Source organism: Gekko japonicus, unplaced genomic scaffold, assembly GCF_001447785.1.
Source record: "Gekko japonicus isolate JY-2015 unplaced genomic scaffold, Gekko_japonicus_V1.1 scaffold4141, whole genome shotgun sequence".
NCBI classification, from domain to species: Eukaryota; Metazoa; Chordata; class Lepidosauria; order Squamata; family Gekkonidae; genus Gekko; species Gekko japonicus.
In genome coordinates this window covers 80,526-96,884 of record NW_015166557.1, presented here as the reverse complement: position 1 = coordinate 96,884, position 16,359 = coordinate 80,526, and the positions used below count along the sequence as shown (strand labels likewise).

The 16,359-nt window shown below is 50.9% G+C and overlaps 1 protein-coding gene across 1 annotated transcript in view; it reads right to left on the bottom strand.

The window, feature by feature from the left end:
- Window positions 1–10,866: 10,866 nt before the first annotated feature.
- Window positions 10,867–16,359, bottom strand: part of TYROBP (TYRO protein tyrosine kinase binding protein) — a 33,222-nt gene continuing 27,729 nt past the window's right edge. Inside the window, exons 4-5 of the mRNA XM_015412350.1 lie at window positions 15,915–15,958; window positions 10,867–11,451 (exon numbers count right to left, since the gene is read on the bottom strand). Of these exons, the coding sequence (XP_015267836.1) occupies window positions 11,386–11,451; window positions 15,915–15,958 (110 nt within the window). The 3' untranslated portion in view covers window positions 10,867–11,385. The remainder of the gene's footprint in view (window positions 11,452–15,914; window positions 15,959–16,359) is intronic.

Below are 16,359 nucleotides of genomic sequence, written 5' to 3'. Positions count from 1 at the left end.
GAAGCCCCGCCAAGGCCCTCCCTGGCCCCAGGCAGGCAGGGGTGGGGAGAGGCGGGGGAGAAGCAACTTACCCTCCCTCTTCTCCTGCCGCCTCCTGGCTGAATGAGGGCTGGAAGCGGGGCGGCCGGAAGCAGGGGGCAGGGCTTCGTCATGTGCCCTGCCCCCCCTGCACCTCACCCGGGGGAACTGCCTTCCCCCGCGTTCCCCCCGAAATGACCTCTGTGTGTGAAAGAGCCACATGCGGCTCCCGAGCCTCAGTTTGGCCAACCCTGCTCTAGGGTTCCCCAAGTGGTTCCTGCCAGGACTATCGTACAACAGAGCTTGTTATTGGCTGTCCTCATTCAGATCAAAGTGTTTCCCGCTGCATTTGCAGCCACAGCCTCTGGGGGGGGGGACCTGCAAAGCTCTTGTGAGAGACCAATGGATTCATGGTGCCCATTCCTCCGTGCCACAACACATTTGCTTGTCTCCAAGGTGTCACAAGAGTCTCGGCTATTTCTGCGGCAGCACGACTGTGTGTGCATGTTAAGTGCTGTCAAGTCACTTCCGACTTAGGGTGACCCTATGGGGATTGCCCACCTACAGGTGGTGGCTGGAGATCTGTGATCACAACAGATCTCCCGGCGACAGAGATCAGTTCACCTAGAGAAAATGGTCGTTTTGGAAGGTGGACTCTGTGGTACTAATACCCCCTTTGAAGTCCCTCCTCTCCCCAACCCACCCTCCTTAGGCTCCACCCCCCAAATCTCCAAACGTTTCCCAACCAGGAGCTGGCAACCCTGTGATCCTATGAGTGAATGACCCGCCCCCCCTCAAATGTCCCAAACACCTTGCTCAGGCCTTGCCAACTGAGGGCCATGGCTTCCTTTACTGAATCAATCAATCTCATATTGGTGGCCCATAGCTACAGTGGGGCGATTGGGGGCTCCGCCCCTTCCTTAAAGGGCCAGCCCCACAAGATTTTTTGAGAAGAAGGTTTTTAGAGAAGAATTGGGGGAGGGCTACGTGCAAGGGATCCTTTAAATGCTTTTGAGAAGAAGTGAGGGATGGTGCCGCCCCCTCCCTCTTGCAAGATTTAAAGGAACCTCCAGCTGTTCAATGGGCCACATGCTCCCTGCCGATCAGCTGAAGGGCTCTTTAAATCTTGTAAGAGGGGAGGGAGAGGGGTGGTCAGGCTTTGGGGCAGATTGGAGCTGACGTAAAAATACTGGCAGCCCCACCAGAAACATTTTTGTCCCATAAGCCACAAAATCCTGGCTGTGGGCCTGTCTTCAACTACCCCCGGAAAATCCGTCACTTCTTTGGGAAAATCCCAGCATTCCCCCTACATTTTGGTCCCGTTCACATGAGGGAATTTGGGCCGGGAGCAGGACGGTTCGGGGGCGGATCAAATGGCCGCGATCACACCACAACATCTGGGAAGCGTAGTGCTTCCGTCCCCGAACTGGCCCATCCAAGCGATAAGCCGCGTCAAGTTGGAACCACCTACCGAGGTGGTTCATCGCACTGGTGCGCCGCAAACCGGGAGTCTGATCGCCGGTGCGTCCTTGCGCTGGCGCGTCCTGGGCTCCTAGCCAAATTGCGCATGCTACGACATGCGCAGTTCGGCTGGCTCGCCGTCAGAGCTGTGTTTTCTCCCTGGCGTCTGATCGTGCCGGGGAGAAAAGGTGGCGCGGCCAGGGGATCCGTGGGATCCCGCCGCGCCACTTCAACTTTGGCATGGCTTTTAAAAGCCACACTTTTAGGCGGCTTTTCCTCTGCCGTGTGGCAGGGGCCTTTGTATAGCACGTAGCATGATTTTAGCACTAAAACAACTGTGAAATAATTCTTATAAATGCAGCAAGAAGAGTCAATATTATATGTATGTGGATCATATTTAGCAGTACTGTCTGTATTTATTGCTGACATAGTGGAAAGGTTTCCCCCCCCCCTGCTCCTTTAATAAAAAAGGATTAGTTAAAAAGAGACAGAATAGATAGCATATGCTTAAACCGGCTAATCCTTGAAGATGCCTCCTAGATCTTTTAATCTAGTTATTGATTTTGTGTGTCATACCGACTGGCGGAAGATGTGTTTTCTTTTCTAAAGCGGAACAGCAATCAGTTGAGTCATAAAGCCAACCTCGGCAATTTCTAACAGTAACATTTTCTATAAATATCTCAGGTTGTCCCCCTCGGTGCAGCAATACTGCTGTGCTCGGCTCTCTCGGACTGAAAATAAAATTAAAAAAGAAAGGAGGAGCGCGCTCCCAACTGAATGCTGAACGAGTTAATCCTAATGCACAGATCGGAACAGAACAGATGCAGGGATTCTTGATAAAACAAATAATAGCGGGGAAACGTTTGCATCACCTGTGCTACAGAAATAGAATCTCAGTCGGGTGGGGTGGGGTGGGGGAATCCCAAGGGATTACTCCCTAATCCATTAAAAACAGAGAAAGAAGTAGGAAAGCAAGTTAAGATGCAAAATATGAAAATAGAATACCAAATCTAACGTGGATCCCAAAGATATCGATATAATCACAAGACAATCATCAACCGTGTCTTACAGAGCACACAAAAGATTTTTGTTCCAGTCATCATAGAATCCAACATTCACCCCCTGAAACTCTTGAGAGCATATGGTCATTATAAAATTTCCTTTTCATACGCATTTCCACCTCTTACACTGCAATCCAATGCCAAATCAATCCTGTTGATTGCCAGCTCCTCTGTCTCCTTATCCGTTCAGACAATTCTGTTGCAGGACGTAATAACGTTTCCCATACCATCAGAGGCTCATTTACCTGTTTTTCCTACAATTTAATCTTTGCTGAATAGAAGAATAAATGGACACAAATCTAACATTACAAATGACGACAGCCAGAAAGCAGTGGAGGACACTTCAGCCTCTCTGGACAATCTTGCCAGCCTGAAAGTCATTATTACTCAGGAACTTCAAAGGGAGACTCCACTGTGAAAGGCCTGAATTAGAACTCATTGGGAAGTTTGATTGTATTCATCATGTTCTAAATAAAGACCAGCTTTTTGTCATCTACTGCAGGTATCAAATTCCTTTAACAAATTCCTTCAACTTAGTGTGAGTGTCAGCGTAATCCTACAGACACTTTCCAGGGAGCAAGGCCAACAGTGTGCCATTTAATTTACTGATTAGTAGATTTTAGGACTGCTCCCTACTAATTACTGCCGAGGTCACTGTAGAAGAAGAAGTGTTGGATTTATACTCTGCCCTTCACTTAGAGTCTCCGAGCGGCTTACAATCTCCTCCCCTTCCTCTCCCCACAACAGACACCCTGTGAGGTAGGTGGGGCTGAGAGAGCTCTAAGAAAGCTGATCTTGAGAGGACAGCTCTGAGAGAACTGTGACTGACCCAAGGTCACCCAGCTGACTGCATGTGGAAAAGTGGGAAATAAGACCCAGTTCTCCAGATTAGAGGCCACCACTCTTAACCACTACCCCACTGTAAGGTTTTTGAAGATCTAGTAGTAAGAGGTGGGTCTCATAGTGGCAGTCCAGTGTCAGGGACAGACAGAAGCTCTTGGCTAAACTGGGATGAAGCTGCAGCAGACCTTCTCAACTGCACTAAGCCAGAAATATCCTTAATAAGGGAAATGGCTAACAAGCCCGTTTCCCCACCTGTTCCGCCTGAACCCTCAAGGTGGCAGCACAGTATACATTAAAGGTCATTGGTTGCACCAGCCTTCCAATTCCTGCAAGAGTAGTTCCTCAAGCATTCTGCTGTTGTTCTTTGCCATCAAGTCACAGCTGACTTATGGTGATCCTGTAGGGTTTTCAAGACAAGAGAAGCTTGGAGGTGGTTTGCCACTGCCTGCCTCTGAGCCACGACCCTGGTGTTCCTTGGTGGTCTCCAGTGTTCCCTCTAAGCTGAGTTAGTGTGAGCTAGCTCACAGTTTTTTAGCCTCCAGCTCACACATTTTTGTCTTGGCTCAGGAAGGATGGCTCCAGAGCAAACTAATTTAGGCAGCAGCCCAATCACTCGCTCACAACTTTAATGCCAGTAACTCACAAAGTAGAATTTTTCCTCGCAAGACTCCACGGCTTAGAGGGAACATGGGTGGTCTCCCATCCAAATACTATCCAGGGCCGACCCTGCTTAGCTTCCGAGATCTGACAGGATCAGGCTAGCCTGGGCTATCCAGATCAGGGTTTCTTAAGCGTTACTGGTCTGGAGAAAAAAGTTCTGTCTTTCTAACAGGCCTTGACCTGGATGGCCCAGGCTAACCTGATCGTTTTAGATCTCAGAAGCTAAGCAGGGTTGGCCCTGGTTGGTATTTGGATGGGAGTCCACCAGTGAAGACCAGGGTTGTGACATGGAGGCAGGCAGTGGCAAAACCACCCCTGAATGTCTCTTGCCTTGAAAACCCTACAGTGGTGGCCATACATTGGCTGAGGCCCGATGGCACTTTTCACCACTTTCACCCTCTAACAGAGGCTTAGTGGGAAGTCCTTTTCTGGGCTTTGTGGTTTACCTCCATGCCATGAAAATGGCACAGAGGCAAAGTGAACATCTGGAGTTTCAGGACAGCAGTACAAAAGAGAAGGCCATGTAAAAAGGTCATGGGTCAAATGTAGATCCAGGTGGGCAAGGCATCCATGTTGGTCTGAAGCAACAGAACAAAGTGTGAGTCCAGGGGCACCTTTAAGACCAACAAATTACATTCTGGGTATAAGCTTTCGTGTGAATGTCAAAAGTGTTTCCTTCCCCATTGGAGCACGGTTGTCGACGGTTGTGGACACAACCAGGGGGTCATTTTGTAGAAAAAGAGGTGCAGGAGCTCATTAGCACAACTCATTAGCACAACTTATTTGCATATGCCACACCCCCTGACATCACCGGAAGTGTGCCAGAAGCTCAGGCTCCACTGGACTGTTTTGTATTGCTAGCTATTGGGGGGTGGGGGGACGGACGGACATGCAGATCTGTCCTCACAGAGGAGGGAGAGCTTGTACCTGAATAAAACTTGGTCTTAAAGGTGCCACTGGACTGTTTTGGACCGGTGGGCAAGGGGGGGCACTCTGCAGCTTACCTGGTTGCTTCTTGCTCTGACTGAGGGCTGCTAGGAGCAGGGGGTGGAGCTTGTTGTATGTGCCCGCCCCCCTGGGCTCTTTACTGCCAGAGCTCTGCTCCTGTGCGCTCCTGCAGGAAATGACCCCTGGACACAACCATGAAATGGCTGCTCATGACCACAAAATGGCAGGCAAGCTCAAAATGCTGGGAAGTTCCACACCGAGAGTCATCTTGTGATAAGCATCAGCTATTTCCAAATGGGTGCTTCCTGCAGATCCTACAGCGATGCTTCCTGGGCTGAAACACCACCAGCTCCAGTGAAGAGAGCCAGTGTGGTGTTGTGGTTGAGTTGGACAAATATCTGGGAGACCCGGGTTTGAATCCAAAGGGTGCCAACCTCTTGATGGGGGCGGCGTTCCCCACTTTCCGCCCCCCCAATCCACCACCAGCCAGCTGGCCCATGGGAGGAGCACTGTCCCTGAACACCCCCATTGTGCCCAACGTGCCCAGCACAATGATGTCACCCACAAGTGACATCATCATGCCAGTCACGTCATGCGGGGGACGCTCTGGCATTTGGATAAGAACTCTATGGTGACCATAGAGTTTTTTACCCAAATGCTACAGCATCCCCTGCATGATGTGCTCTGCGTGATGGCATCACTTCTGGGTGACATCATCATGGCATGCGCTCTTCGTGCGCGTGCCAAAAGACTCCAGGAGCTGGGCCGAAGCCCCCTGCTGGGACCAAGGTAAGACTCGGCAACACTATTAAATCCTCACTTGTTCCTTGGAAGCTCATTGTGTGACTTTGGACCAGTCATGCTCTCTCAGCCTAGCCTACCTCACAGGGTTGTTGTGAGGATAAAATGGAGAAAAGGAGAATGGTGCAAGTCGCTTTGGGTCCCCATTGGGGAGAAAGGTAGGGTACAAATGAAGTAAATACATAAACGAAGAAGTGGAGGAAAGCCAGCACTGGCTCTTTACTTTGGGGGGGAGATAATTTGGATGCAAGTGAACAGCATGGGGCCCATGAGTGACACACTGGGGATTACTGCTGTGAACAATGGATTATTATTATCAGGGGTCTTGTTGTAGAAAAAGAGCTGCCGGAGCTCATTAGCATAACTCATTAGCATAACTTATTTGCATATGCCACGCCCCCTGACATCACCGGAAGTGACAGAAGGCCACACCCCCTGACATCACCGGAAGTGTGTCAGAAGGCCCGGCTACTTACCCTCCTGCTTCATCCTCATTCCCAAACGGAATGAGGATCGAAGCAGAGGGCGGGGTAAAGAAGGGGGCGGGGCTTCACCACGTGACCGCCCCGCCCCCTAGAGGTTCTCTTCCGGAGCTCCGTACCTGAGAGCTCCCCCCCGACTAGAGCCCTGATTATTATTATTATTTTAGAACAGCAGTTTCCTCCTAATTGTATGCGAGTCTGCTGCAAGGCGACTGCTACAGTGCTGCCATAAATAAATACTTGAATCAACTAAAGGCTGGAAGCTACCTGGCCAAAGAGGATGAGGCTGCCTGTTGCATCTCTGAATGATTAACTGCTCTGGCCTGGTTTCCTGCCAAACAGTGTCTTCTGCTGGCAGGTCATTCTGTTGCATCTCTACGTCGGGTGTGACTGGATCTTTCAACGACCCTCACCAAGGAGAAGCAGCAAATTTGCCTGGGTTTGGAAGAGGCTGCCCGCCGCGTCACTGCCTTGAGCTTGCTTCCTGCCAATCAGTCAGATCAGTGACATGTAGAAATATTAGAAAGGGTTTCCTCTGCGGTTGGGCAAATTTTACACCTTCAACAAGTAACCTTCTTTAAAAGGGCACAAACTGAAGTGTGCCTCCAATGTAAATTCGGGGGGGGGGGATTGTGATTCAGCTATGAGACATTTAAGAAGCACCAGTTCTAACCAGCAAGCCCAATCTATGCCAAGGTCCCAAGACCAGGCACTGCTACTTGAGCAGGATGAGTGTCGATGGCTGCTGAGAGAAAGAACGGAAATTTTTAAAAAGAAGGCTGATCAGACGGTTTGCGTGAGTCACTTCATGTGCTCGTAGCTGGGCTGAGGCTAAAAGCAGAGAGCCGGAACTGTGTACCGCAGGTTGCGCCATGTTCTAAGAACACACAGGAAATGGGGTAATAGCACAATGACGGCACACCACACAGCTGGGATCCAGCCTTTCACGGGGGCCTTGGAACATCTGTGTGAAACTGCAAGAGAGCTTACAGATCCATCCATTTGTTGATGACACTTCTGTTTCTCCTTTTCGTCAGCTCTGGGTGAGGCCATTGCTTCCCTGAATAAGTATCCGGGAACAGTGATGGCATAGATGAAAGTGCAGAAATATAAGACCTGCCCACAGCGGATTCTATGGATGATTTCCGTGGATGGAAGGGAGGCGGCGGGTTTTGTGCTGCAGATCACTGGAAACCCCATCTCAGCTGTTCCTGCGAGTCCCCTTTCCTCCAGAAATATTTTTTTTGGGGAATTTTGAGCTGCAGGGGAAGGGAGCTTGTGGGCTGGGGAACGAGTTATAGCAGCCCTTTCCAATAACTGTCAGTCAGGACTAAGTGGGAGGAGCTTAACCATCTGCAGCCCCTCCCACCCGACAAGGAGGGAGAAGCTCCACTTTAGTCAAGGAAAAGGCTGGGCCTGATTCTCTCACTGAAAATTAAGCCGAGGTCCCCTCTTCCCACAGTCTTGCTCCGCAGCGGTGAGCCGACAGGGAGCTACTTGTGGTCGAGCATTGCTGTTGAGATATCGGATTAAAAAAACAACACTCCGAGCGATTGCCCAACCCTTCTGCCAGCCAGACCCAAGAGAAGAACCGCACCCAGAGCTTGCTGCACCAGACACCTCCTCAGCTGCCATTTTTTTGGTCTTTCCTCTGTCACCTCTAGCCCTGCACACATGACAACGCCCCTGTGCATTGACTGAGTGGCAAGGGAGTAGGGTTGCCAACCTCCAGGTAGCACCTGGAGATCTCCTCTTCTGGAGAAAACAGCCACCTTGGAAGGTGGATTCCATGGCACTGGAAGCCCCTCCCCTCCTCAAACCCCGCCCTCCTCAGGCTCCACCCCCAAAGAGCCTGGTATTTCCCAACCCGGATGTGGTGACCCTACCCTGGGCACACAATGCACAGAGGCCTCTGCCTGCCTGCCACCAGGTCCTGCTGACACCCTTCCACCCTCACCTGTGTGCCCCCACCTTCTGCCACTCACAAGCCCTCCCACTGCCCGTGCTCAGAGGCCCACCTGCACCCCCCTTTCTGCAACAGCACTGTGTAACGCTGCACAGGGGTCATTTTGTAGAAAAAGAGGTGCAGGAGCTCATTAGCATAACTCATTAGCATAACTTATTTGCATATGCCACACCCCCTGACATCACCGGAAGTGTGTCAGAAGGCAACACCCACCGCTCAGGCTCCACTGGACTATTTTGGATTGCTAGCTATTGGGGGGGGGGACTTGCAGATCTGCCCTCACAGAGGAGGGAGAGCTTGTCCCTGAATAAAACTTGGTCTTAAAGGTGCCACTGGACTGTTTTGGACCGGGGTGGGGGGGCTCTGCAACTTATTTGGCTGCCTCTTGTTCTGACTGAGGGCTGCTGGGAGCAGGGGGTGGGGCTTGTTGCATGTGCCCGCCCCCCTGGGCTCTTTACTGCCAGAGCTCCGCTCCTGTGCGCTCCTGCAGGAAATGACCCCTGGCTGGCGCATGCAGCTAGGACTGCTGCTGCCATGGCCACCAGCCGCATTGCCGTTGTGGACCTCATGCCTTTCCCCAGTGGCACTGGGCACTGGGGAGGACAGGTGGCAGAGCCCTTCAAGCAAACAGATGGGGAAGGGCATGCAGACCGGGGACAGGGGAGGCGCATGGGTGGTGGTGGGGTGTTTCCACAGCGATGGGCTCCACCAGGAGTCTGGGGCCATGGCAGCTGCCCCATATGAGGGTCCGCTGATGCCGGCCCTGCTGTGTCCACTCCAGTCATTATTTGCTTCGGCAGTGTTGTGTTTGGAAGGGGGAAACGGCAGCTTGCAGAAAGGAGGGAGGCAGAACGGTGGGCCTGGGGGCTCTAGAGGGGGAGGACCCCGGGGGGCTCTGGAGCCACTGCTCCCTGCTTACTGGTCGGCCCTTTTTCTCTGGACGATGATCCGGGTGATCCAATGTGAGAGAGGGAGCATGAGAAGGCCATGGCGGGAAAGGAGAGGGACTCTTTGAAAGTGTTGTGCCCCCCAAACCTACTGCTGACAACCATTTGGATCTGTTTGTCAGTGCTCAGAAGAAGAGGAGATTGGATTTATATTCTGTCCTTCACTACCCGAAGGAGTCTCAGAGCGGCTTACAATCTCCTTACCTTTCTCCGCCCCACCCCACAACAGACACCCTGTGAGGTAGGTGGGGCTGAGAGAGCTCTGAAAGAACTGCCCTTGAGAGAACAGCTTTTAGAGAACTCGTGACTGACCCAAGGTCACACCAGCAGCTGCATGTGGAGGAGTGGGGAATCAAACCCGGTTCTCCCAGATCAGAGTCCGCACTCCTCACCACTACACCAAACCGGCTCTCATACCCAAAGCTGAGTGCACTCTGCATATGTTCAGAAACTGGGATCCTACCACTAAAGCCAGAGCTGGGACTATGGTCGTCAACCTCCAGGTGGCACCTGGAGGTCTCTCATTATTACAAGTGATCGGCAGACGACCAAGGGCAGTTCCCCTGCAGAAAATGGCTGCGTTGTAGGATGGATTCTTTGGCCTTATACCCCACTCTGGTCACTCCTCTCCCCCAACCCCTCCCAAATCTCCAGATATTTCCCAATCCAGAACTGGCTGGGTGTTATCCTCCATGAATCTCTGGGGCTGCCAGTTACTGGAGGGAATGAAATCTCGCCCTCTGTAACTATCCCTCCCTCTCCAGTTTGCAGCCCTGCCTGACAAACCAGGATGTATATATTTATATACATGCACCCTCCCATTGGCAATAACGCAGCGTTTTCTTACAGCATACCTTTGATCAGAGGAATGATTTGGTGTCAGGCAAGCCCAGAATTCCTTCCTTCCCACTCCCAGGAAACAAAGCAGAAAAGGAAACCGAATAACGCTCAGAGCCATCTTTGTACAGTTCAAAATACTTGATGGAAAACAACAAAGCAAATACAAACGTACGTGCAAAACCAGTCATCAGTGTGAAGCAAAAAATAAAATAAAAATTACAAACCATTAACCCCCAACCCTCAAACACCCATTCTCCATTAACGGGTACCGCAGTGTAGGAAGCTCTCCTGACATGCATACCCGATTCCCTGGCATCTCCAGTTAAAAGGATCAAGTAGCAGGTGATGGGAAAGACCTCTCCCTGAGACCCTGGAGAGCTGCTGCCGGCCTGAGTAGACAAGACTGACCTTGATGGACCCAGGGTCTGTGCTTGAATTTAACACTTTTTGAGGGAAGGGCTGTGGCTCAGTGGTAGAGCATCTGCTTGGTATGCAGATGGTCTCAGGTTCAATCCCCGGCATCGATTGATAAGAACCAGAACTGAGCAAAGCCCACCCTCGGCAATAATATCACTTGGGATCTGTATACTGATTTCTCTCTTGTTGTTGCGGTCCTCACAACAGCCCTGGAAGGTAGGCCGGCATCAACTCCAATATTACAAATGGGGACTGAGAGAGCACGGCTGCCGAGGGACTTTGTGATGGTGGTAAGATACAAACGGGTGACCTGCCAGATCGCCGCATTTTACCACCGCGGTCTGTGCTTCCCTTTCACTTCAACAGACTTATCCAGGAGAGCTTGACGGAAGCTGTGGCTCAAGGAGATTTTTTTTTGGGGGGGGGGGGGGAACCACCAAAAAAGATTCTGGCAAAAATCAGAAACTTGAGTTGCACACCGTTCTCTGGCGCACGTGCAACACAACACAAGCTGGGTTATAACTTAAAGCATAAAGCATACACATGCAACCTGGCAACCAATGGTAGCCGCTACAATAGAACTGGGAATTTCTACTAGAAGAGCTTACTCAGAGCTTACACGTTTCCCCACCCCCAGAGAGCCCTCCATTGTGTGGCAGCCAATGATAGCGCAATGGACCTGGGCAGAGACGTCCTCAAATAGACCCAACGCAGCAAGCTCTCAGGGTAGAATTTCTCAATGAAAAGAACTAAATGACTGTTCACAGTTGGAGCCTGTCTTGAAGGATAGCTTCTGAGCGGGCTTGTCTTTTCGGAAGAGAGGAGTTTGCGTGGAGACATTCGCGGTCTCTGGAAAGCAGCTGGCACAGACGTCGGGTATTTGGAAGCCCCTTGCGCAACCCCTCCCCCCATTCAGAAGCCCAGCCCCGGAATCAGAAGACTTATTTGATGTTGCTTCTTGAATTCTTCAGGTCGCAGTAGAGTTCCAGGCCTCGTGTATCGAGTTCCTGTGAAACGAGAGATCAGCGCAGGGTTAGGAAGGATGTGGGAGGCAAGGCAGCCGGTAGCTTGTCAGATCTTGGACAGGGCACCACCCAGGAAGGCAATGCCAAGCACTTCTGCTTCTCACTTGTTTTGAATGTCCCTTGTTGGGGTTGCTGTCCGTCGGTTGCGACTTGGGGGAACTTATGTAAGTAGGAAGGATGCTGTGGGCAGAAAGTGCCATCGGGTCGCAGGTTTCCGAGGCAAGAGTTGTTCAGAGGTGGCTTGGCATTGCCTGCCTCCGCATAGCGACTCTGGATTTCCTAGGTGGTCTCCCATCCAAATACTGACCAGGACTGACCCTGCTTAGCTTCTGAGAGCTGATGAGACTGGGCTAGCCGCCTGGACCATCCAAGGTCCGGACTGCAAGAAGAACACGGCTTGTTTAAAGTGTTCATCTTGTCCCCAAGGAGTCATTTGAATATGAGAAGAGCCCTGCTGGGCTAGGCCAAAGCTCCGCCTCCCGTTGCCAACAGTGGCCACCCAGATTTGTTTTATTTATTTGTGTAAAGCATTTCTGCCCTGCCTTTCCACCCAGCTAGTGCCCTCAAGAAGAAGAAGAAGAAGAAGAGAAGAAGAGATTGGATTTATACCCCGTCCTTCACTTGGAGTCTCAGAGTGGCATACAAACTCCTTTCCCTTCCCCTCCCCACAACAGACACCCTGTGAGGTAGGTGGGGCTGAGAGAGCTCTGAGAGAACTGCTCTTTCAAGGACAGCTCATGTCAGAACTATGACTTGCCCAAGGTCATCCAGCAGCTGCAAGTGGAGGCGTGGGGAATCAAACCCGGTTCTCCCAGATTAGAGTCCGCGGACTTAAGCACTACACCAATCTGGTGGTGAAGATCTAGAAATGGTAAAACTTAAGGAAATACATAGAACAAAATTAAAAATGTAATAATTACAGACAAGAAGGCGAGTTTAATAAGGGAGAGCTGAAATTCTTCAGGGCTTTCTGTGCCTTGCCTTCATCGCCAACTAAAAGGGAGACGGCAACTAAGAAATCAGAAGGAGGCTGAGACTGGGAAGGGGGGCCATGAAGGAGCTGGAGAAGATCCTTGAGGGTAAGGATGTGTCAGTGGTGATGAAAATCAAGATAATTCATGCCATAATACTCCCTGTGACTACGTATGGGAGTGAAAGTTGGACAGTGAAGCAATCTGACAGGAAGACAGTTGATTCATCAGAAATGTGGTGTTGGAGAAGAGTTTTAATGACAACATTGACTGTCAAAAAGACAAACGCGTGGGTTCCAGATCAAATCAAACCTGAACTCTCTCTGGAAGCGCAAACGACTAAACTGAGGCTATTGTACTTCGGTCACATTGTGAGAAAACAACACTGGAGAAGACAGTCATGCTAGGTGTAGTGTATCCAGCCCAATAGGGCCGGGCATGTCCGGACTTGTCCGGAGAGCAAAACCTCAAGCTTCGCGCCTAAGGACAATGGGCCAGAAGGATCCTAGCCAGGCCCAATCAGAGGGCTAGGTCCCAGACCGTGAGGCCAATAGGCCTCTCGGTTACTGTAAATAGCCTATCGGGAAGTGTGTGTGTGAGTGTTATGGTGGTGGGTTCTGAGGGAATATAAGCCGGCCTGCGAGCCAGCCAAGGTGTCTTGTTCCTGACTAATAAAAGTATGCTTAGCTGAAATCACTCTCCATCTGCATACTTTTCACTAGGAAAAGCTGAAGGCAGCAGGCAAGGAGGAAGACCCAGCATGAGATGGACAGATTCATTAAAGGAAGCCATCATTTGCAAGACCCAAGTGAGGCAGTTATTGACTGGACGTTTTGGAGGCCATTCATTCATACGGTCACCATAAGTCAGCAACGACTTGATGGCACAACACACACACACAGACCACACAAGCGTTCACAAAGACTTCTCCCACTGGCAGAAGAGAACGAGAGAGGGAAGGGGACACACAAATCTCACTGGGGAGGGAATCCCAGTTTCTATGCCAACCCGGATGCCATGAGGGAGATGCCTTCAGGATGCTCAGAATGGTCCTCTATTCTTTTCTCCAGCCTCTGGTATTAAGAGGCATACTGCCCCTAGCTATCATGGTCAACAGCTGTTACAGACCCACTTTTTATGAATTTGTCTAAAATTAGGGTTGCCAGCTCTGGGTTGGGAGCTTCTTGGAGATTTTGGGGGGTGGAGCCTGAGGAGGGCGGGGTTTCGTGAGGGGAGGGACCTCAGTGGGGTATAATTCCATAGGATCCACCTCCCAAAGCAGCCATTTTCTCCTGGGGAACTGATCTCTTTAATCTGGGGACCAGTAGTAATTAGGGTTGCCAAGTCGATCTTCTGCCAGAGCGGGGGGCTCCTGGCCGGCGTCTGGTGTGCGAGTGCGCCGCATGCACATCACTCAGAAGTGACGTGACGACGGCAGGCACGCTGGGGGCGAGGCCATGGCCATACGAGGTAAAACCATAGAGTTTTCCCTCAGATTGCCATTTTCCCGCCCCCAGCATGCTCGGCGTGGGCGCGTCACTTCCGGGTGACGCGCACGTCGGGGTGGAGTTCCCCCAGGGGCCTGATCCGCCGCTGGCGAGGAATGGGCCTCTGGGGCGGGGGTTTCCCTGCTCCCCGGAGGGACTTGGGAAGCCTAGTAGTAATTCTGGGAGATCTCAAACTGCCACTTGGAGACTGCAGTGGCAACCCTATGTCTAATTTTTTTTTAAAGCCAACTGAGGTAGTGATCATTACCTATATCCTTTGGCCGTCCCTGTTTATCAGAGACAGTATTTAATTGCTGATCTTTGGGGAATCACTACCCTGATTTTTGTCTTTGAGGAATGTTGCGTCCAATTCTCATTAGTGTGCGTTCCTAATCTTCTCCCTCATCGGGGTTCAGCTTCCTCTGTAGGGTCTCTAGAAGTAAAATTGGAGTGAGGGTCCCTCTTACGCATGCACGGAAATGCAGACATGGGAACATGTACAGGTGTGTGAGGAGGTGGATCTTGGAGGAGGAGGAAGAAAACTCATCCCGATCAGGTTGGTTGATATTTTCTTTTGTTCGGCCACCTGAGTAGCCGCTCAAATTGCATTAGCTAAGCCATAGCAACTGAGATCCAGCATGAAGTAGTGGTTATGGTGGCAGTGAGGACCAGAAAGACCCAGATTCGAGCACCCATTCTGCCATGGAAACTCACTGAGAGACCTTGGGCCTGTCACTCTATCGCTTACCTCACAGGGTTGTTGTGAGAATAAAATGGAGGAAGGAGAGAAGAATATTGCAAGCCTAACTAGAATAGGTCTGTCAGAAGAGTCACTTAAAGTGAAAGATCATGGAGGACAGGAGGAGTCTTCTATCTCCTAACAGGTTCAAAATTGACCTCCCCTCCCCGAAAGGTGCCAATCTTTCTTCTTTCCTGACCGGTAGGGTTCCCAACACTGCCTTGGCAAAAGCTGGGAGATTTGGGAGGCAGTGTCTGGGGAAAGTGAAGTTTTGGGGGGATGTGATGTCACTTCCTGGTGATGCTTTATGTTGCTTCCCCCGTCCCTATGTTCTTTACCGTAGACACTGGGGAAATTCCTGGAGTATCACTATGTGGAGGCCATTTTTTCTCCTGCTTCGCAGTTCCTCAAGGGCAGGAAACTGGGGCTGGGCAGGATAATGAGAGGCCTACTGGCTGGGCATGGGAAAGATCTAGACTTTTATAGGGTTGACAGCTCCAGGTTGGGAAACATCTGGAGATTTTTTGGGTGGACCCTGGGGATGGCATGGTTTGGGGAGGGGAGTCTACCCTCCAAAGCAGCCATTTTCTCCAGAGGAAGTGATCCTGGTTATTTGGTGACCAATTGTCATAGTTGGTGGCAACCCAACTTGCTAAACCATACAAGTGATGGAAAAGAGAAACTCTCCTCTCCTCTTGCACTATGTCCCTGACCCTAAGCAGAGAGAAGATCCAGTCCTGAATAGCATCTCATCTGTTTAGGCCAAGAGTGCAGAGAACAAATATATCCATGCCATTTGTGAGATAGGTACGCCCTGTAGATTTTTCTGCTCCATTCAACACAATGGCTGATTTCCCACAAGCGCTGCTCCGCGCTCACTCCTCCCTTTTGCCCCGATGGCAAGTGTCAATTTCACAGAAGCTGCCGCGCGGCCGCATTTCGCCCAGGAGCTTCGCACGATTTCCCCTGCATCTACTCAATCCTAAAAAAAACAGGACTGAGTAGACGTGGGGGAAATTGCACGAAGCTGCGGGGCGAAATACGGCTGCGCAGCAGCTTGTGTGAAATTGACATGTGCCATCAGGGCAAAAGGGAGGAGTGAGCAGTGCTTGTGGGAAATAAGTCAATGTCTTGGCTTCCCCCCATGTAATACCAATGAAATCCTCCTCCTTAACAAAGGCTTTACTGATCTGACACCCATGCAGCAGTCCCCAGGGTTAAAGGTCATGGACACCATGTCACACTCACCTGATAAGGGGACTCGTTCTCTGGTGCGCCTGGCTTCTTGTGGTCTGTTGGGAATAAAGGAAGAGTAAGACGTGGATCTAGATCAGTGGAGAAAAACCACAGAGTGGGGAAGGGACGGAGGTTGCCCTTTCTTTTCAGCGTTTCTCTTCCCAGCCCTTCCCCCTTCCTCGCATAGAGGACTTCTTGGTTCTGTATCTTGGGCTAGATTCAGCAAATGATTCACAGGGACGAGATCTCGTGATGTTGCTTTGTGCAATCTCAGCACTGCCGAACTCCTGCAATTTTGTTTACTTCCCCCTGCAAACCTGGAGGTGGCCACAGGTTTGCAGAAACCCATACCTTGGGCAGCCCCTCCTTGCAGAGTTTTTCATCTGCATGGCTATTACAGATATTACCAATTATTATAAACAATTATTAACAACATAGCGCCATCCTATAAGCTCAT